Source organism: Cricetulus griseus, chromosome 5 (genome assembly GCF_003668045.3).
Source record: "Cricetulus griseus strain 17A/GY chromosome 5, alternate assembly CriGri-PICRH-1.0, whole genome shotgun sequence".
NCBI classification, from domain to species: domain Eukaryota; kingdom Metazoa; phylum Chordata; class Mammalia; order Rodentia; family Cricetidae; genus Cricetulus; species Cricetulus griseus.
Window position 1 is genome coordinate 96,527,746 of NC_048598.1, and position 19,871 is coordinate 96,547,616.

Sequence of the window (19,871 nt, forward strand, 5' to 3'; positions counted from 1 at the left end):
GCATGACCGTCAGTCACTCCGCGCCTCCCGCCCCCTGAGTCCTACGGGACTCTGACTGGTCGGCCGTCTCCACAGCCCACGATTGGTCGGCGCAGGGCGACAGGCGCGTCCAACTGGCCGCTCCGCGCCGTCCGTCACGCCGGCGGCGGGAGGAGGTGCCCCTCTTCCCCCCTCGTCGTCTTCCCAGCCGCTGGTTCCCATCGTGCTCCGCGGCCGTGTGGAGCGAGGCCTTGTTCCCGCGTTGAGCCGCCGCCGCCGCCGCCTCCTCAGCTTGAAGCCTCCGCGCCAGGCCCGTCCGCGCTCCATGTCGGACTACAGCCCCCCCCGCCCGGCCGCCGCCTCCTGCTGGCGGCGGCGGAGGAGCGCGGGTGCGGAGGAGGCCCTCCGCGGGCCGCGCGGCGCGGGACCGAGGCGGCGGAGGCCCTGGCGGCGGCGGCCCTGGAGGAGGCGCGTCGGGGGCCCCTCGCAGCCTCCGGGTGTGGCGGTCCGGGGATCCGCAAAGACGCCTTCGCCGACGCCGTGCAGCGGGCCCGCCAGGTGAGGAGGCCGCGAAGGCGCGTGCGCGCGCGGGGGAGGGCGGCGGCGGCGGCGCGCGCGGGTCGCGGGAGGGTCACGTGGGCGGCGGGCTCGGGGCGGGGAGTCTGGGCTGCCTCCGGGTGAGGGTGACCCTCTGCGTGCTTCCAGTGAGGGGTGCGCCGGAAGGGGGTCCCCGAGAACCAGACTTTGCACTGGACAATCCCGTCTGTGACACGACGGTTTCGGGACTTGGGGGGTCCCCGACAACCACTTCTGGACTCCCAGAATAGGAGGGTCTCTCAGAACAGGAGGGTTGGAGTTCCCAGACACCATCCCTGAGTGCACTGGAGGATTCCTCTAGGACCCACAAGGGTGGCAGTCTGGGACAGTGTCCCCAAGAACCACCCCCGAGCTTGTTGCACTCTGCATTTCCATTCAGGAAACGAGGGCTTGTATTCTGGGGGACCACTCCAGAATCCAGGAGGGTTTGCGATTTGAAGAGGTCCTCTGGTTTTGCAAAGGCCTGTGATTTGGCGTTATGAGGATGTCTCCAAGAACCACTCCTGGATTTTTGGCTGAGGACCCCTCTTAAGGAGTTATGTTAGGGAAATGGTCTTAGGGCTCCTGATGGCTTGGAATCTGAGGCCGGTCTGTGAGAGCCATTCCTTAGTTCAGAAGGATGAGGTCAGGGATGCTGGAAGGACCCCTCTTGGAACCCATGAGGGTTCCCCAAGAGCCAGCCCGCCAAAGTTGTATCCAAGGATGCTAGGGAACCACTATTCAGACACATGAGGACTCAGAATCTGAGGGGGTTCCGAAGGTGGGCCCATCTTAGCACATACTTTGGCCCTCACAGAAGTTCAGCACCTACCTTATAGGTAGAGGATCTTACTTTACACACTTCTGCACCTGTTTCCAATCTGGACAGGTCCCCCAAACCATCCCATTTCTGTCCCTTCCCTAGGAAGGGACTTGGTGAGGGGTGTTGAAGTACTTCCTCCTGGATCTGTTGGAGAGCCTGGGCCTTGGAGTGAGATGAGGAAGGCAAACATGAGAACCTGCTTTTTACTGTTTGGATTAATTCAAGAGTTGTCTGTCTCCTTTGGGAACGTGTCTTTTGATGACAGCATATAGCTGTGCTGTTGTGACCCAGCTCAACTTTGCTTACAGCCCCACTCTGCTCAGTTCTAAAAGTTAAGTGACCTAGGTTCACAATGGATGGTTGTGCCCAGAGGTTGTCCCCAGGCCTTTGGGCTAAGGACTGGCTTCTCCCAAGGTAGGAAGAACCATTGGTGATGGCCTAGTCTTTGCCTTCCTCACTCCAAGGTGGGGTGGCTTCTAGCATGTCTTTTTTTTGTTTGTTTGTTTTGTTTTGTTTTGTTTTTTTGAGACAGGGTTTCTCTGTAGCTTTGGAGCCTATCCTGGCACTCCTTCTGGAGACTATGCTGGCCTTGAACTCACAGAGATCTGCCTGCCTCTGCCTCCTGAGTGCTGGGATTAAAGGCGTGGGACACCAACGTTCGGCTCTAGCATGCCTTTTTTCTGGTCGTTCCCTACAGTGCCTTGATTGAGATGCAGCTTACCCTGGGGGTGGGCACTGTCAGTTGGGGGTGATAATCCCTGTCAAGGATAAGCACACTTTTGGTTTTTATAGTGGAGTAGTCCAGATCCTGAGTTCAGGATTTGGGGTTTATGTTTGCTGGCTTTAGGGATGATGTGAAGATATGCTCCCTGTGCACTTGGAACTCTGTCCCAAAGGGGCGTTTGTTTTGGTCATAGGGGGATGTCAGATGCCTTGAAGAGAGAAGCTTGACTGAGATGTCTCAGGATGTTTTTGTAAAGATAGCAATGGTGAGAGACAGGAAAGTTGGAAGGACCACACTAAAATCCTGTTTGCTACCCAGGCCACTTGTGGGAGGTGACCCAGGAATTCTGTTCTCCTGAGTTGCTGTTTCGTTTGCATGTAGAGTAGTCTGTGAGCATAGGTCCTGTCAGTAAGGGAGAACATGGAGTCTGCAGTTTTTAGAAAACTTGGGAAACTTTCCTAAAAGCTTCTGGCGTGTCTATACACAACATCCTCAAAATCAGGGGAGCCACTCCAGGCCACTGCTGGGGTCAAACTTGAAGGTTGCTTGGTATGGTAACTTGTCTGTACTTCCTACCTCACCCTAGATTGCAGCCAAAATCGGAGGTGATGCTGCTACTACCGTGAATAACAACACTCCCGATTTTGGTTTTGGGGGCCAAAAGAGACAGCTGGAAGATGGAGGTAGGAGGAGGAGGTGGTGGTGGTGGTGGTGGTGGTGGTGGTGGGTGTGGGTGGCCACGGTGGCCACGGTGGCCACGGCAGCTGGCTTTCACTCTGGAGGGAAGCCTGGGGCTAAGAGGAGTATTTTGTCCCAGTGGGGCTCCAAGACAGGGGAGTTGCCCAGTTTTTTGTTCCATCTGCCACTCTGAAGTATCAGATAGCTGAGAGAAGGGCAGGTTGATTGTGACCAGGGAAAACTAGGCTTCCAAGATTGCTCCTTCCCTGTGGGAGACTGACACAGGACACAACATCACCAAGGTTGTTCCTAAACAGGACACTTGTCCCCTGAGTAGGTCCAACTCTAATCTGTATGGCCCCTATGATACTACTAATGTTCACATGTTAAAAGTGAACTTTGTCACTCGGGGTGGTGAGTGACTTGGGCATGTTGCCCCTTTCTGGGCCCACACTTTCTAACCCTCCATTTTGGCTGTTACGCGGGATGGTGGTGACTATGCCTGGAACATGCGGCACCAGCTTTGGGGTTGAGGCGGTGCAGGTGGGTGGTGTCGCATCTGACAGTCTCTCTCATCCACAGACCAGCCAGACAGCAAGAAACTGGCTTCCCAGGGAGACTGTAAGTCCACTGATGGGTGCGCGTGTGGTATTGGGAGCACTGAGAGTATTGAGCATCCAGCACCTGTGTGCTGACTGAGCACCTTTGTGCAGTGGCTCAGAAGATTTAAGGGTCCTCAAGCAAGCCTTTGGAAATGGAAACAAAAGTCCTAGAGGCGGGCTTTCATGGGGAAGAGGCCACAGTGCCCTCAGGATGAGATCTGGGCTCAGAGCCCTTATCATGGGTACCACCCCCCCCCCAATATAAACATGGGTTGGAGTTGTGGGGCCTAGATAGGTATTAAGCCAGGCTTTGCTTTGAATTTCTCTCTCCAGCAATTGGTTCTCAACTGGGACCCATCCATCCTCCCCCCAGGTAAGCTGTTCCCTGGCCTTCTGCTGTCTCTGGTTTGGGGGCTGGAATGGAGGGACCTGTGGAACCAGGGGGTGCTGGCAGGCTGGGGCTGGAGGTGTTGTGGCCATGAGAGCATTGTGGTTCCTCACTGCCATTCTTGATACCACCACCACCACCACCACCACTCAGAAGCACTGGCTAGGACCAGTTAGATGCTCCCAGGCTGTGGGTCTCTACTGCTGTCTGGTTGCCTCAGATTGCCTGAGCTGAATCAGACCAGGTTGTTGGAATAGGCCATTGATTTTCTTGGAACAAACCTGTAGTTTCTTGAAATTCAATAGACATTGACTGGAGAATGAGATAAACTGTGTGTATGATGAGTCCCTTTTTTACTGATATCTGGACTGTCAGTGTGGTATGAAAATGTCCAGGGTGGGGAACTTAGCCAATAGAGCAGGGCTGGAGAGATGGCTCAGCAGTTAGGAGCACTGACTGCTCTTCCAGAGGACCTGAGTTCAATTCCCAGCACCCACATGGCAGCTCACAGTTGTCTTAATTCCAGTTCCAGGTTATCCTGCACCCATGGCAAAACACCAATCCACATAAAAATATATATTAGAAAAAAAAAGTAAAGAAGGAAAATGTTTAGGCCTGGCAGTGGTAGTGCACACCTTTAATCCTAGCACTTGGGAGACAAAGGCAGGCAGATCTCTGAGTTCTGGGACAGCCAAGGCTACACAAAGAAACCTTGTCTCAAAAAAACAACAAATAGACCATAGGCAAAGTGACACACCTCTCATCCTGGCACTTGAGAGGTAGAAGCAGGTGATTAGTTCAAAGCTAGCCTGAGCTACATGGAACACTCTTCAAAAACAAGAGATTCGAGTGCTTGTTCCTACCTGAGGAAATGGGATGACCCATGCTGCCTATAGTCCTCAATCTTCACTCTAGCCCTGAAGCCATTGCCCTTGGGTTGTTAGTAGCCGGGTGTGCAAGTGCTGGGGCTTCAAGGGGCCAGGAGAGCTGGGGTCTCTGAGCTAGAAGCTGATGTCCAATGTTTCTTCCCACAGGACCTCAATGACAGAAGAATATAGGGTCCCAGATGGCATGGTGGGCTTGAGTGAGTGTGGGTCCCCATTATGGGGGTAGGGGTCGGGTGTTCTGTGTGGTAAGGTCTAAGGGGCCGCTGGTGGGGAGCCTTGGTCTGTGTGCCCTTACCAGGCTTTCACCGTTATTCTTTTCTTCCCTCCCAGTCATTGGCAGAGGTGGTGAGCAGATTAACAAAATCCAGCAGGACTCAGGCTGCAAAGTTCAGATCTCACCAGGTATGGCTTTCCATCTAAAGTTGCCTGGGACCAGTGTAGAGCTGGCTCTACTGGGTGGGTGCTTCCCACATATGCACACAGCACTGCCACTGACAATGACAGGCGCCACGGTACCTGGTGCCCTCCTCTACTTTATATTTTGATCATATTTGTTTTATGTGTGTGGGGAGTGCACTTGCCACCGTACTCACGTAGAGGTCAGAGGTCAGCTGCTCCCAGGGTGATAAGAGCCTGTGGGTCAGTACTGCTATCTGGCTCCCTCTATCAGATGGGATCCTGAGGTTGAACTAAGGTCATTGGGGTTGGTGATGAGCATCTTTGCTCCCTGAGCCATGTCCCTGCCCCTTGTTTGTCCTCTTTACATGTTGGGGGCCTAGGAAAATGTGGATTTAGGCATAGAGGTACTTCTCTTCATGTGGCAGGCTCTTTGCTGTCACCTAAAGTGTCATGGGATACAGATTAGTGCCGTAAAAAGCAGAGTGGCCAGGTCAGCTTGGATCTACTTCTGTGGAGCGCTCCTGTAGGGCCTTGCTCAGGATTCTCTCTTCAGATTTGAGCCATGGTCCCAGATGCTACTGGGAAGCCCCTGAACTGATTGCTGGAGTCTCCCTCTTCCCCTCACCATCCTCTTGACTTGGCCTCATGGTGATGGGGGCATGGCGCTCTACCTGTCTGCCTCCTGAGTTTCATCTTCCCCCATTGAGTTTTTAAAAAGCAGCCTTCTAGCCCAGCAGTGGTGGCACATGCCTTTAATCCCAGCACTCTGGAGGCAGAGGCAGGCGGATCTCTATGAGCTCGAGACCAGCCTGGTCTACAAGAGCTAGTTCCAGGACAGCCTCCAAAGCCACAAAGAAACCCTGTCTCGAAAAACAGCAAAAAAAAAAGCAGCCTTCCAGGTGTCTGTTGGTGGGGGTGAAATGATTTGTCAGGGAGAGTTGCAGACTGTTCTGGAACTGTCCTGTTCCTCACAGCAGCCCTCTGGGCACTGAGCCTCTCTTTTTCTCTGCAGATAGTGGAGGCCTCCCTGAGCGCAGTGTGTCCCTGACCGGAGCCCCCGAGTCTGTCCAGTAAGTCCCCTGTTGGGTCTCCTGCGGGGGTTGGTGACACCCATGTATGTCTCTCCCATCTGACCTGTTCCCAGAGCTGTGTGGATGTGTTGACACACCCTCTGAATCCTGAACATCCCCAGGTCCTTGGCACTCACCAGATAGCTCATCTGAGTTGGGTGTGCACTGAATTCACACTCTATGTGGTCACCTTGTTCTCTCCCCCAGAAAGGCGAAGATGATGCTGGATGACATTGTGTCACGGGGCCGTGGGGGACCCCCAGGACAGTTCCATGATAATGCCAATGGTGGTCAGAATGGCACGGTGCAGGAGATCATGATCCCCGCTGGCAAGGCTGGCCTGGTCATCGGCAAGGGTGGGGAGACCATCAAGCAGCTACAGGTGCGGAGTGGCACAGGCCAGAACACTAGTCCCTAGCAGGCCCCTGCCAGAGCCAACTTCTAACAGGCACTTACCACTGCAGGAGCGTGCCGGGGTGAAGATGATTTTAATTCAGGATGGCTCCCAGAATACAAATGTGGACAAGCCACTGAGGATCATCGGGGACCCGTACAAAGTACAGGTAAGTGCCCAAACAGCATGGTCTCCAGAAGGTTCCAGTGTCAGACTTGACCTGAGGTCTTGCCTGACTGCTGTCAGCAGCAGCCTCTCCTTAGCCCTTCAGCCTCTTTCCTGAGATGAACAGCTCTCTAAGGGATATAGGTGCCAGGAGGTGGGTGCTGGGCAGTTTTGCTTGGCCTTTGCCCACTGTCCAATGTGCTGTGTTCACAGCAAGCATGTGAGATGGTGATGGACATCCTTCGAGAACGTGACCAGGGTGGCTTTGGGGACCGCAATGAGTATGGATCTCGAGTTGGTGGAGGCATTGATGTGAGTGCAAGCACTACAGAGAGGTGGGCAGCCGATGCAGGGCAGCTAAGGGCACACTGGGTGACCCTGGCCTCCTGGTCTCGCAGGTGCCTGTACCCCGGCATTCAGTAGGTGTGGTCATTGGCCGTAGTGGAGAGATGATCAAGAAGATCCAGAATGACGCTGGTGTGCGCATCCAGTTCAAACAAGGTCAGGGGTGGGCACCACCTTGGCCCAGGCAGTGGCATTGCCCCTGCCGATGCCCCTTTGCACCAAGGGCCTGCAGAAAACTGATGTCTAGATCCTGTCAGTTGCTTTTCAGAAACCACTGTTTCCCCGAGCTTAGCTAGTTCTATGGATCCCAAAGGTGGGAGGACACTCATGCTGCCTCTGAGAGGGTGGGGACATGTTCTGGGAAACGGGTTTCCATGCTAGCCCAACTGCATGGCAGCAACAAGTCAAGGGTACTGGTCTCTATCAGAGGTGCAGTCAGGGAGCTTGGCTTTTCTTTAAGTGAGTAACCATTTCTTGGTGTGGATGTCAGATGACGGGACAGGCCCTGAGAAGATTGCTCACATCATGGGGCCCCCAGATCGGTGTGAGCACGCAGCCCGGATCATCAATGACCTCCTCCAGAGCCTTCGGAGTGGACCCCCGGGTCCTCCAGGAGCCCCTGGCATGCCTCCTGGGGGCAGGGGCCGGGGCCGAGGCCAAGGGAACTGGGGCCCTCCTGGAGGGGAGATGACCTTCTCCATTCCTACCCACAAGTGTGGATTGGTCATTGGCAGAGGTGAGTCCCTGAGGCTCTGCCCTTCCCTTGCCTGGTTCTGCACTTGCCAGCCCTTCACTAGCTGTGATCCCACAGGTGGTGAGAACGTGAAGGCTATTAATCAGCAGACGGGCGCCTTTGTGGAGATATCTCGGCAACTGCCGCCCAATGGAGATCCCAACTTCAAGTTGTTTGTCATCCGGGGCTCACCCCAGCAGATTGACCATGCAAAGCAGCTCATTGAGGAGAAGATTGAGGTGGGTTCCATGGGGTGCTGGTGAAGGTGTCCCCTCCCCTTTGGTCAGCTCACCACAGTTGCCACTTTTCTCCCCAGGGTCCTCTCTGCCCAGTTGGACCAGGCCCTGGAGGACCAGGCCCTGCTGGACCCATGGGGCCCTTCAACCCTGGACCCTTCAACCAGGGGCCTCCAGGAGCACCCCCACAGTGAGTATTCCTTGGCTTATTGGGTTGTGTGTGGGTTACGGGGCCTGGCACAGGAGGGGCAGGTCCTGTCTCAGCCCTGCCCTTCAAGCACAGGAGTGTGATAGGTGCTGTAAGAGACTCTGCTGCCTTTTATCTTGGTCTCCATCCTGTGTGTCAGCCCCAGCTTAAGCCCACACTCATGACCACTTACTTCTCTCCCCTGCAGTGCCGGTGGTCCCCCTCCTCACCAGTACCCGCCTCAGGGCTGGGGCAATACCTACCCCCAGTGGCAACCTCCTGCCCCTCACGACCCAAGTAAGTATCAGCACTGCATAGGGAATTTGAGGGGTACCAAGCCAACTGCTGTGCCTCCTTCAATTGACTTGTTTTTCTATAGACAAAGCTGCCGCAGCAGCTGCAGACCCCAATGCTGCCTGGGCCGCCTACTACTCCCATTACTACCAGCAACCCCCAGGTCCTGTGCCAGGCCCTGCCCCAGCTCCCGCAGCTCCACCTGCGCAGGGGGAGCCCCCCCAACCTCCACCCACTGGCCAGTCAGACTACACCAAGGCCTGGGAAGAGTATTACAAGAAAATAGGTAAGTTTGGTGCCAGGGAGCAGTGGGGGTATCCCACAAAGAGTCCAGCTGCCCTGACACCCTGTTCCTCAGGCCAGCAGCCCCAGCAGCCTGGAGCACCCCCACAGCAGGACTACACCAAGGCCTGGGAGGAATACTACAAGAAGCAAGGTAAGCTTCTGGGTGTGGTCAGGGGTGGGGCTACAGGTAGGGAGTGGGTTCTTCTGCCAGCCACTCACTGTCCTCTCTGCCCACAGCGCAAGTGGCCACTGGTGGCGGTCCTGGAGCACCACCTGGCTCCCAGCCAGACTACAGTGCTGCCTGGGCTGAGTATTACAGACAGCAGGCCGCTTACTACGGACAGACCCCAGGCCCTGGTGGCCCCCAGCCACCTCCCACCCAGCAGGGACAGCAGCAGGCAAGTGGGAACTGCCACCCTCCTCCTCCTCCTTTCTCCTTCCAACCCCCGGCCACCGTCCATCCTGCCTTAGTGGGTAGCGCCGGAAACCCTTTCCCCTGCGGGGTGTGCCCTTGATGCAAGCCAGCCTCGGGCGCGTGGCCAGAGTCTCCCGGAGCCCGCAGCCCCACCGCTGGGAAGCGCCCGCTGGGTGCAGAGGCTCACGGAAGAGGCTCCTCCGGCAGCCGCTGTTGGTGCAACGTTGTCGGGTGCTGGGGGCACCGGCCGAAAAGGTGGAACTCTGAACTGCTGGGGTGTCCCGGGTGGGGGCAGGAAGTGGGGACTGCGCTGGGCGCCATGCCAGTTGCTGAACCCGCTCGCTCAAAATCTGGCCACTTGGGAAGAAAATGTGTATTTTTTTCCCCCTTCTCAGCATCACTATTTGGGTTTTATTCTTTTTTATTGTTTTATTTTTTTAAAACCACCATCTTTAATCCCCCATGTCCAAGTAACTGCGTGTTGCAGGCGGCCCTGGCTCTGCTGGGATGGAGGGGAGCCCACTGAGGGGACTGGGCCCTCCCTGCCTGGCGAGGCCACCTTTTGTGTGCACTTGCCTCTGTGTCCCGGTCTTGTCTGTGAAGTGGGCATGACGATCGTTGCCACCTTCCAACCTACCTCACAGGGGTGTTGTGGGGACACCATGATCTGAATGTTGTGACGCCGAGCCGCCGCCTCCCTCCTCTGTCCCCTTCCCCACCCTGGCACTTCTCCCTTGTGCGCCCCTTCCATGCCTCTGGCTTCTTCTGCTGCAGACCCCTCCTCCTCTTCCTTCTGCTTCTCCTCCACCAAGGAGCAGTCTGACTTCTGTGGAGTCCCCAAGACAGACAGTCACAGCCCCCTGCCTGGCTTGTACAGGCTTGGGCCCCGGCCTCCTGGCCTGCTGCCTGGAGTCGCAGCCTCTTGCAGCCCAGCCGCCCTCCTGCCATGACCATTCCTGTCTCTCCCTCTCCGCAGGCAATTGAAGCAAATGGATATGAACTTCATCTGTGAAAATGTTTTTTCCCTCCATTTTTGTTCCATTTGGGGGCTTTTATTGGTTTCTATATTTGATTGGTTTGGTGAGAGAGCAACGGCCGCCCGGGGTGCAGGGTCCCCCTCATGCTGAGGCGTTCCCTCTCTCATTCTGTGTGTCTCACATCTTTTTCCTTCCAAAATCGGGATCCTTCATGTTGAGCCAGCCTTAGAAAATAGCGAGAATTTAACCTCTGCCAAAAAAAGTTTAAAAAATTAAATCACAAAGAGCAGAACAAAACCTATTAAATGATATATATATAGAAATATATAAATCTCTATCCCCCAGCCTCCGAGCCTACCCCTCTGAGGGAAGCGGTTCACTTTCTCCCTACTGCCCGGGGCCCTATTCTTGTTTTTAAATAAACTTTTTAAAAGGAAAGAAAGTCACTCTTGCTATCTCTTTTTTTCGTTTTTTTTAGTTAGAGTTGGAACATTCCTTGGACCAGGTGTGGGTGTCGCAGGCCCCTCCTGCCCTGCCCATCTATCTGTCTCTCCCCCTCTCCCCACTCTCTCCCCCCTGCTCTTTCCTGGCTCCACCCTATACCCACCCCAACCCCCAGGACTGGCCTGGTACGTTGTCATCTGTTGAAGATGAGATAAACTGAGAAAAAAATGAGAACAAAACAAAAAAAATTGTATGGCAGTTTTTACTTTTTATCGCTCGTTTTTAACTTCACAAATAAATGGTAACAAAACCTCCCCGTGTCTCGCTGGCTGCTGTCTGTCTCCCGCCCTTCAAAATAGGCTTCTGAAACAGATGACCTTTGTAGATGTTGTGAACATAACCCTGGTGATGGTGACTGGAGGTGAGCCGCTTTGTGTTGTGGGGATTTTTTCTTGGTTTTTAGGACACAGTTGGCAGGTACAAGTTTTCCTGACTTCCCTTTCAGTACACATGGGCTGTGCTTGTAGAGGAAGCAGGGTAAGTGGGGTAGAGGGGATGGAGTGGGATGCAGTCCCCTTCCTTTTGGTGAGCCTGCCCAGCCATCTGCACTCTTTCCCTCTGGTACCTGGGGAACCAGGCACTGAGGAGCATCCCTGGGGCTCATGTTCCCATGGATGTGGCCACACTTGTCACTAAAGCTGCCTTGGGGAAGCATCCCGTTGGGACACAGGTCTGACACTCTCTCTCTCTCTCTCTCTCTCTCTCTCTCTCTCTCTCTCTCTCTCTCTCTCTGTGTGTGTGTGTGTGTGTGTGTGTGTGTAACATTGAGTGGGAAGGAAGTAGAGGTCAAGCCTGGGTCAATCAGTCAAGGCCAGGGAGATGGCACTGCAGGTAAAAGTGCTGGTCCCAAAATCAGGTGTAGTGGCTCCTCTAATCCTTCACAGGGAAACTTACGAGCCATACCATCAGTCAAAAGAATCTACTCAAAGCTGCCCTCAGACCACCTGCAAACCATGACAGTCTACAAAAATAACCAGGGTCTACATGATGCAGTGACAGCTACCACCTCTAGGTAGTTCCCCTCTGGCTGTATTAGGTTCCTGTCTCCCCACAAGGGGCCCTGTTATCGACAAGGTCTCACCTCACGGGCCTAGGTCCTGTGTGCCGTGGGGAATGGGGTAGGCCAGACATCAGCTCCTCACTGCAGACTCTCAATGACCAAGCAGCACTTGGCAAAAACATTCTCAGGGGCTTCTTCAGCCAAGATCTAGGGGAGAGGAAGCCATGGGGTCAAGGGTGCAGCCCATGGCAAGAGCTATGCTCCCATAACCCCTTTGAGGCAAGCCCTGATGTGAGCAGGTTTGCAGCCTGGGTGGCAGCAATGGGTGTGGGGGCAAGTAGAGACCCCATGGATCCAGGCATGAGCAGGAGACAGCAATTTCCCATGCTTGTTTCTCCCAGGGATGAGGATACCACCAGCATCCCTTATCTAACAGACCCTTGTGCTGACACTAACTCCATCTCAGCATGTACTGAGCCAGACATCTGGGCACCACCAGGGCCTCAAGGCTACACAGGTGGCAGCATTGGGGGGCGGGGGGCCCACTCTAGCTTTCAGGAACTGCAAGCACATCCAGTTGCTCACACCTATCAGTGCTCAGGAGACTGATGGAAGGATTATATGAGTTCTAGGCCAGCCTGTGCTGCCCTACCGAAATAGGATCCCCTCATTACAAAGTGGGGAAAATGGCAGATCCAGACTAAGCAGGGTTCCCTTCCGGGTACCCACATTTCGCAGAACGTTCTTTTGCTGGTAGAAGGTCAGGACAGGTTCACACAGGGTGTAGTGTGTCTCCAGGCGCTTGCGGATGGCCGGCTCTGAATCATCTGCTCGGTGCTCTACCTGCCCTCGTTGCAACACTCTTCTCACCATGGTCTCCATGGAGCAGTCAAACACCATGACTATGTTGGGGGCCCTGCCCACCTAGGCAGTAAGTAACCCAATAGGACAGGGTGAGGAGAGGGTCTTGCACAGATTCCCAAGAGACCATGAGCCTTTGGTGGAGCACACCTTTAATCCCAGCACTCGGGAGGCAGAGGCAGGCGGATCTCTGTGAGTTTGAGACCAGGTCTCCAGAGCGAGTGCCAGTATAGGCTCTAAAGCTACACAGAGAAACCCTGTCTCGAAAAACAACAACAAAAAAAGCCAGGCAGTGGTGGCGCACTCCTTTAATCCCAGAATTCAGGAGGCAGACCGAGTTTGAGACCAGCCTGGTCTACAAGAACTAGCTCTAGGACAGACTCCAAAGCCACAGAGAAACCCTGTCTCAAAACAACAAAAAAACATTTTGGAGCCTAGCATGGTGGCACATGCTTTTAATCCCAGCACTCAGAAGGCAGAGGCAGGTGGATCTCTGATCTACAGAGCAAGTTCTAGGACAGCCAGAGCTACACAAGGAAACCCTCTCTCCCTCTCTCTCTCTCTCTCTCTCTCTCTCTCTCTCTCTCTATATATATATATATATATATATATATATATATATATATATATATACAGGGCCTTAAACTTCCAGAATCCTACCTGCTTCTGCCTCCCCAGGGCTGGGATGAAGGTAAATGCCACCATGCCTGGTTCAATACACACTCTTGACTGCTGAGCCATTTCTGCAGCCTACAACCTTGCTTTTTTGAAGGTCTCTCACTGGCCTAAAACTTTACAAATAGGTTAGGCTGGCCGGCCAATGAGTCCCAGGGATGCTCCTGTCTCCCCTATTCAAGAGCTGAGATCAAGTATATACACCACACCCAAGTTTTTATGTGGGCTCTGGGCATGGAATTCAGGGCCGCACACTTGCAAGGCTAGCGCTTTGTGGACTGAGCCATATCTTGTACCCTTTGGTTTGCTTTTGGAGACAGGGTGATGAAATCACCGGCACACACAGCCACACTGGGTGTGTTCTTTTTCATTATTTATTTTGAATCAGGATCATGTATATACCCAAGGTCGAGTAGGTCATGTGTATATCCAAAGCTGGCCTTGAATTTATTTTCCTCCTGCTCTACCTCCTGAGTGCTGATACCATAAAGCCGGTTATTTTATTATTCTATTTTGCTTTTCTTTCCTTCCTTTTTTTTTTTTTATTTTTAGATAGGGTCTCACTATATAGTCCTGGAACTAACATTGTAGAGCAGCAGGCTTTCTGATCCACCTGCCTGTTTCCCAGGTGCTAGGGTTAAGTTTGTGTGCTACCTCACCTGGCCCTGATTTTTTGTTTGTTTGTTTGTTTTCCTTTTTCTTTTGGACAGGGTCTCATGAAGCAGGCTGCCCTTGAACTACCCATGTAGCCCAGGATGACCCTGAACCCCAATTGTCCTGCTTCCACCTCCCCAGTCCAGTGCTGGGATGACAGGTGTGCACCACCATGCCTGGTTTCTTGCTTTCTGTGGGGACAGGGACAACACCAAAGTCCCTTATCTTCCACACATCTTTAGCTGACACTAATGGAGTTTCACATCTACACAGGGCTTAGGGATGGAGCCCAGGACTTGGAATATGAGAAGCCAGTGCTCTGCCCTCTAAGCCCAGCCCCACCCAACCCAAGGCTTGATTTGTAGTGTGTATTGCACTACATTTGTAGTGGGCATTGCATGTGCAGAGTGTATAAGACAAACATGTAAAAGGATGAAGGTTCTCTGTGCCCAATCCTCACTCTAGGCAATGAGGACACCTGCTGCCCAGACCACGCCCCCAGCCCCTCACTGGGGAATTCTAGGCAGGGCCTCCATCCCTGAGCCATATCTCAGCCCCTCACATGGGGATTTTATGGGTGTTAGAGCACCACCAGGCCTCATCAAGTTTGGGTTTTTGTTTTTTGTGTTTTTTTTTTCTTTTTTTTTTCTTTCTTTCTTTCTTTTTTTTTTTTTTGTTTTTTTTTGGTTTTTTGAGACAGGGTTTCTCTATGACTTTGGAGGCTGTCCTGGAACTAGCTCTTGTAGACCTCGAACTCACAGAGATCCGCCTGCCTCTGCCTCCCGAGTGCTGGGATTAAAGGCGTGCGCCACCCACCAATGCCCGGCTGTTTTTTGTTTTTGTTTTTTTAATATTAAGATTTTATTTATTATGTATTCAACATTCTGCTTCCATGTATATCTGCACACCAGAAGAGGGCACCAGATATCATAACGGATGGTTGTGAGCCACCATGTGGGTGCTGGGAATTGAACTCAGGACCTCTGGAAGAGCAGTCAGTGCTCTTAACTTCTGAGCTATCTCTCCAGCCCTGTTTTTTGTTTTTCGAGACAGGGTTTCTCTGTATTGCTTTGGAGGTTGTCCTGGAACTTGAGCTGTAGACCAAACTCAGAGGTCCACCTACCTCTGCCTCCCCGAGTGTTGAGATTAAAGGCGTGTGGCACTAATGCCCGGCCATTCTTTAAGTCTTCAAGACAAAGATTTATTCTGTGTGCATATCCTAGAGTACACCCATAGTGAGGGCTCAGTGGAAGAGTACTCGTTCTTGGAGAGGACCCAGCTTCCACATGATGGCTCACAACCATTCTAAGTCCAGTTCCAGGGGATCCAACACCATCTTCATACCTAGACCTCAAAAGCAGGCCAGCCAGGCTTATCTGTGGTGGACATACATACATGCATGCAAAACGCATATGCATAAATTTAAATCTCTCTTTAAAAGGAATTAACTATTACCTGTCCAGCCAACAGCTTGCTGTGATGATGCAAGCCTGAGTCCTAGAGTTCAGTGGGCATAGGCAGGATTTCAGGGGCTTCCTGGCTATAGAGAGACACTGTCTCTAGAAACAGTCAGAAGACAAACACAAGCCAGCCAGACAATGCTGCCTCACTGTCATCCTAGCGCTAGGGAGATAGATCAACATCAAGGTCATCTTTGGGTGCTTGAAGAGTTGGGGGCCAGCCTGGGCTACATGAGACACTGAGGACTGAAGCTGCTCCACCCTGACTCCCAGCCCACAGTTCCCTTGGGTTACACAGTTAGTTTCACATTTTAAAAATTTGTGACTGATATTTAAACAAAGTGTGGGGGGTGCTAATTCTGCATCCCAGCTCCCAGCTTCTCTTAAAACCACTGGCTTGGTAATGTGGGGCCTGCAGGTCCCCATGGCAACAGCAGTGGGAATGCTTCCTGAGCCCATTGGCAACACAATGCATGAATAAATTCGCCCTCTGGAATCTTCCATGGCTCACACCATCAGCATCTATGTGTGCTTTTGAATATGAAGGCCAACAGTACTTTCCACTGTTGTTCCCCACCTTAGGGTTTTTTTTTTTTTTTTTTTTTTTTTGGTTAAAAAAATTTTTTTAAGTGTATGAGCCAGGTGGCGTTGGGACATACCTTTAATCCCAGAACTCGGGAGGCAAAGGTGGTGGATCTCTAAGTTCGAGTCCAGCCTGGTCTACAAAGCAAGTTCCAGGGCAGCCAGGGCTACACAGAGAAATCCTGTCTTGAAAAACAAAACAAACGAATTTATGCGTGTAAGCATTTGCCTGGGTGAGTTTATGTGCACCATATACACACACAAGTCTGTAGGGGCCAGAAGAGGACATCAGATCTCCTAAAACTGGAGTTACAGATGGTTGTGAGCCACTAAAGAGCAGTCAGTTCTCTTAACTGCTGAGCCCTCTGCAGGCCTGTTTTGTTCAATTTATTGTTTGCTTTTTTGCTATTTTTATTTATATCTCATGTATGAGTCCAAGTATACCTGCATGCCAGAAAAGGGCTTCAGATCCTATTATAGATGGTTTGAGCTACCATGTGTTTGCTGGGAATTGAACTCAGGACCTCTGGAAGAGCAATTGGTGCTCTTAACCATTGAGCCATCTCTCCAGTCCTGTTTTTTTTTTTTTTTTGTTTTGTTTTGTTGTTGTTGTTGTTGTTGTTTGAGACAGCTGAACTCTCCATGTAGCTTGGGCTGGCCTGGAAATCATAATCTTCCTGCCTTACAGGAAGGTCACAGGCCTGCCTCTCTATGTGGCCTTCTAACTCTTACTGCACATGTGTGGGCTGGGGGTGGTGGTGGATGGGGCAGAGGACACGCCCTGGTCACAGCCCTGGGTTCCACCCTAGGCATATAAACCAGGACTGGTAGCACAAGCTTGCCATCCCAACACCCCAAAGGCAGAGGCTGGAAGGTTAGGACTTCAAGGTCAGTCTATCCTAGTTAAGAGTTTGAGACCTGCCTAGACTATGAGAGCTGAAGGAAGGAAGGCCTCCCAGCCTCAGGCCCCATCTCATCATCCACTAGTGCTTTAAGGGGAGTAGAGAGAAGGGTAGCATAGACCCCCCCCCACCCCCCCCACCCCCCACCCCCACCCGCACCCAAGGCACACACACTCAAGGACACTTTGGGGTCGGGGCACTCACAATCCGCTCAAACTCTTTGGCCTGTTCCAGCTCTCTGGGGAAGCCATCGATGAGGAAGCCTCGGCTCTCTGGATGAGCCAACATGTTGTCACTGACCATGTCCAGGATGAGACCCTGAGAACAAAAGGGCACGGACTCAAGACTCAGTGCCCAGGACCTGCCACCCCAGAGAGGCCAGGTGCTACAAAGGTCATTCAGTTTGGAACTCATGTGAGACAGAGGAAAAACCCAGCACCTCAATCACTGGCTTCCTTTCTGCTTGCAGGCTTTTCATTTTTGTTTTTAGGAGACAGGGTCTCTCTGTGCAGCCCTGGCTGTAGTAGAACTCATAAACCAGGTTGGCCCCAAACTCATAGAAACACGACCGCCTCTGCCTTCCAAATACTGAGATTAAAGGAGTGCACCACTGCCACTTAGAGGTTTGTTAGATCCGGGTGTTGGTGGTGCCTGCCTTTGATCCCAGCACTCGGAGGCAGAGGTAGCCTAGTCTATTGAGTGAGTTCCAGAACAGCCTCCAAAGCCACAGAGAAACCCTGTCTCGAAAAACAAAAAAAACAGTTTATTAGATTTTGGATGGATGGTGGTGGTGGCACACACCTTTAATCCCAACACTCGGGAGGCAGAGTAGAAGAATCTAAGTGAGTTCAAGGCCAGCCTGGTCTCCAGAGCGAGTGCCAGGACAGGCTCCAAAGCTACACAGAGAAACCCTGTCTCAAAAAACCAAAAAATAAATTTTTATTTTGGAGCCTATCCTGGCACTCGCTCTGGAGACCAGGCTGGCCTCAAACTCACAGAGATCCGCCTGCCTCTGCCTCCCGAGTGCTGGGATTAAAGGCATGCGCCACCAACGCCCAGCAAAAATAAGTTTTTTTAAAAAGTTAAGATTTTTTGGGGCAGTGGTGGCACATGTTTTTAATCCCAGCATTCTGGAGGGAGGTGTATCTCTGTGAGTTCAAAGTCAGCCTGGTCTACAGACTGAGTTCCAGGACAGCCAGGGCTACACAGAGAAACCCTGTCTGGTGGAAACAAACAAATAAAAAACAAATAAAACAAAAGTTTATTAGAGCTCTTTATTATGGATCTAGTTGCAGGGGATGTTGTATGTGCCACAGCACCTGTGGGGGCAGAAGACAAGCTATATTGGTTCCTCCTTCCTGTGCATTCAACTAGGTTGTCAGGCTTGGCTCAAGGGCCTTCACCCACGGTGCCATCTCTCTGACCCCTGGCATGGACTCTCTAACGTAGTCAATACCATCAAACTCATCCTCCTGACTCCACCTCCTGAGTACTGGGTTGTCCAGTGTCTACCCAATTTCTGAGGTGCTGGGATGGGACCCAGGACTTTGTGCATGCTCTACCAACAGATCTTCCCAACAGCCCTCATAATGGCTTTTTTTTTTATAAGAGTTTTATTTGTATGAATGTTTGCCTACATGGATGTCTGTGCATGTGTGCAGAGCCCTCAGAGCATAGAAGAGGGCATCAGGTCCCCTGGAACCAGAGTTACCGACAGTTGTGAGCCAGCATGTGGGTACTGGGAACCAAACCCAGGTCCTGGGCCAAAGTAGCAGGTGCCTTTAACTGCTCCCACATCACAGTCTTCTCATGACAGTGTCGGTATGACAAGGCAGTGCCTGGGCCAGGACACCCTGGCTTCCTGGGGACTGACTCTGTGTTGTCTTGCCCCCCTCTCCCTTTAACTCTCACCGTGGGCACCAGGAGTCCCTGCTGCATGATGTCCCGGATCTGCTGACCCCGCCGGGTGCACCTCTGAGCCTCCTCCCGCAGCAGCTGGCCCAGCCCCACGTGGCAGAAACCGTACTTGGTGGCCATGTTTCTGCACTGTGTCCCTTTCCCGCAGCCAGGGCCGCCCACCACGAAGATGATCAGGGGAGACTTCAGGACATCTGTAGTGTTCATGGAAGACAGTGGGTACTAGTGCGTGTCTTCAGGGTGCCCTGGTCTCGAATCGAAGGATCCCAGTGCTGGGATTCTCTTGAGCCATTTGCACAGACCTCCTTGGAGCACCCTTGTAATTCCATCACCCCATTTTACAGATAATGAAAGGGAGAGGCCCTCAAACTCACGCAGCCGCACCCTGCTCAGTCCAGCATGCGGTGGTCCTGTCTAACCTACCTGCTTACGTCTACAGTCACACCTCCCCCCGTGCTGGGGTCAAGCGTCCCAGCTTGTCCTCCCCCTGCCTCAGACCCCCCTCCCCCCATGCATTCCATAGTCAGCCATGGTTCTTTCTCTCTTTCGGCTCGCTTTGGTCCTCCTAGCCAGCCTCTGTAACCCAGGGTGCATGGCCCTTGATGGTGAAGAAATGAATGTCTCTGCTACCAACCGTGGAAGTCAGTAGCCGTTTATGGTTCAAGGTTTGTGCCTGCCTTGTCCCTCTGCTTAACCAACTCCTATGCATCCCTCAGGCCCCCGTTCTCTGAGCCCTTCCTCTAGAGCTGTAATTCCGCAGGCATCCACCACTGGGGGGGAGAGGGCATGCGCAGCTGCGTTCTTGCCGCGTTAGTGTGAGCACACCCGCACGGTGGGTGGGATACCTGCTCCCACGCCCCGTCCGCCACCCGCGTAAGCCAACCACCCCACCACGTTACCCTTCTCCTGGGTCCTCAAAGTTCTGCCCACCTGGGGCAGCGTGGACTGGCACAGACCCATGTTGCCCGCATGCCGGAGTACGCGGGGGCCGGGTTCCCACCTGCCCCGACCCCTTGGCTCCGCTCGACGTCACAAGGGGCTCATTTTTGCAAGATGCCCGGAATTCCCCCCGGCACCCGGGGCACAGAAAACGGAATCCCAGCCCCCCGCCCCCCCCCCCGGAGCCCCAAGAGTCCTCTCGCGGAGCCGGCCGCGGTTG

At 53.1% G+C, this 19,871-nt stretch overlaps 2 protein-coding genes across 3 annotated transcripts; one reads left to right on the top strand and one right to left on the bottom strand.

The window, feature by feature from the left end:
• Nucleotides 1-403: 403 nt before the first annotated feature.
• On the top strand, nucleotides 404-10,915 carry Khsrp (KH-type splicing regulatory protein). Of its 2 annotated transcripts, XM_035444857.1 has the most exons (19): nucleotides 482-537; nucleotides 2,689-2,785; nucleotides 3,363-3,401; nucleotides 3,716-3,755; nucleotides 4,805-4,854; nucleotides 4,988-5,059; nucleotides 6,069-6,126; nucleotides 6,334-6,508; nucleotides 6,591-6,689; nucleotides 6,899-6,997; nucleotides 7,084-7,186; nucleotides 7,521-7,766; nucleotides 7,842-8,002; nucleotides 8,080-8,189; nucleotides 8,395-8,483; nucleotides 8,566-8,766; nucleotides 8,839-8,916; nucleotides 9,003-9,163; nucleotides 10,157-10,192. In XM_035444857.1, exons 5-19 carry the CDS (start codon nucleotides 4,812-4,814, stop codon nucleotides 10,190-10,192), a joined length of 1,731 nt encoding a protein of 576 aa, XP_035300748.1. In that variant the 5' UTR covers nucleotides 482-537; nucleotides 2,689-2,785; nucleotides 3,363-3,401; nucleotides 3,716-3,755; nucleotides 4,805-4,811. The 2 variants fall into 2 exon arrangements, with proteins under 2 accessions (XP_035300747.1, XP_035300748.1); XM_035444856.1 differs by having other exon boundaries at nucleotides 404-537; nucleotides 9,003-10,915.
• On the bottom strand, nucleotides 10,182-19,814 carry LOC100774576 (adenylate kinase isoenzyme 1). The gene is made up of 5 exons (XM_027416798.2): nucleotides 19,612-19,814; nucleotides 18,707-18,906; nucleotides 17,000-17,113; nucleotides 12,391-12,585; nucleotides 10,182-11,868 (listed from the first exon to the last, which is right to left on the bottom strand). The coding sequence occupies exons 1-5, from the start codon at nucleotides 19,670-19,672 to the stop codon at nucleotides 11,800-11,802; spliced, it is 639 nt and encodes a 212-aa protein (XP_027272599.1). The 5' UTR covers nucleotides 19,673-19,814; the 3' UTR covers nucleotides 10,182-11,799.
• Nucleotides 19,815-19,871: the final 57 nt, after the last annotated feature.

Coding starts and splice junctions, on each gene's coding strand:
- Khsrp (XM_035444856.1), top strand. CDS start 4,812: ATGACAGAAGAATATAGGGTCCCAGATGGCATGGTGGGCTTGA. Junction 6,690..6,898: donor GGGACCCGTACAAAGTACAG/GTAAGTGCCCAA, acceptor CTGTGTTCACAG/CAAGCATGTGAGATGGTGAT. Junction 7,767..7,841: donor TGGATTGGTCATTGGCAGAG/GTGAGTCCCTGA, acceptor GTGATCCCACAG/GTGGTGAGAACGTGAAGGCT.
- LOC100774576 (XM_027416798.2), bottom strand. CDS start 19,672: ATGGGTCTGTGCCAGTCCACGCTGCCCCAGGTGGGCAGAACTTTGAGG. Junction 18,907..19,611: donor TTTGAGGACCCAGGAGAAGG/GTAACGTGGTGG, acceptor TGAACACTACAG/ATGTCCTGAAGTCTCCCCTG. Junction 11,869..12,390: donor AAAAGAACGTTCTGCGAAAT/GTGGGTACCCGG, acceptor CCTCTCCCCTAG/ATCTTGGCTGAAGAAGCCCC.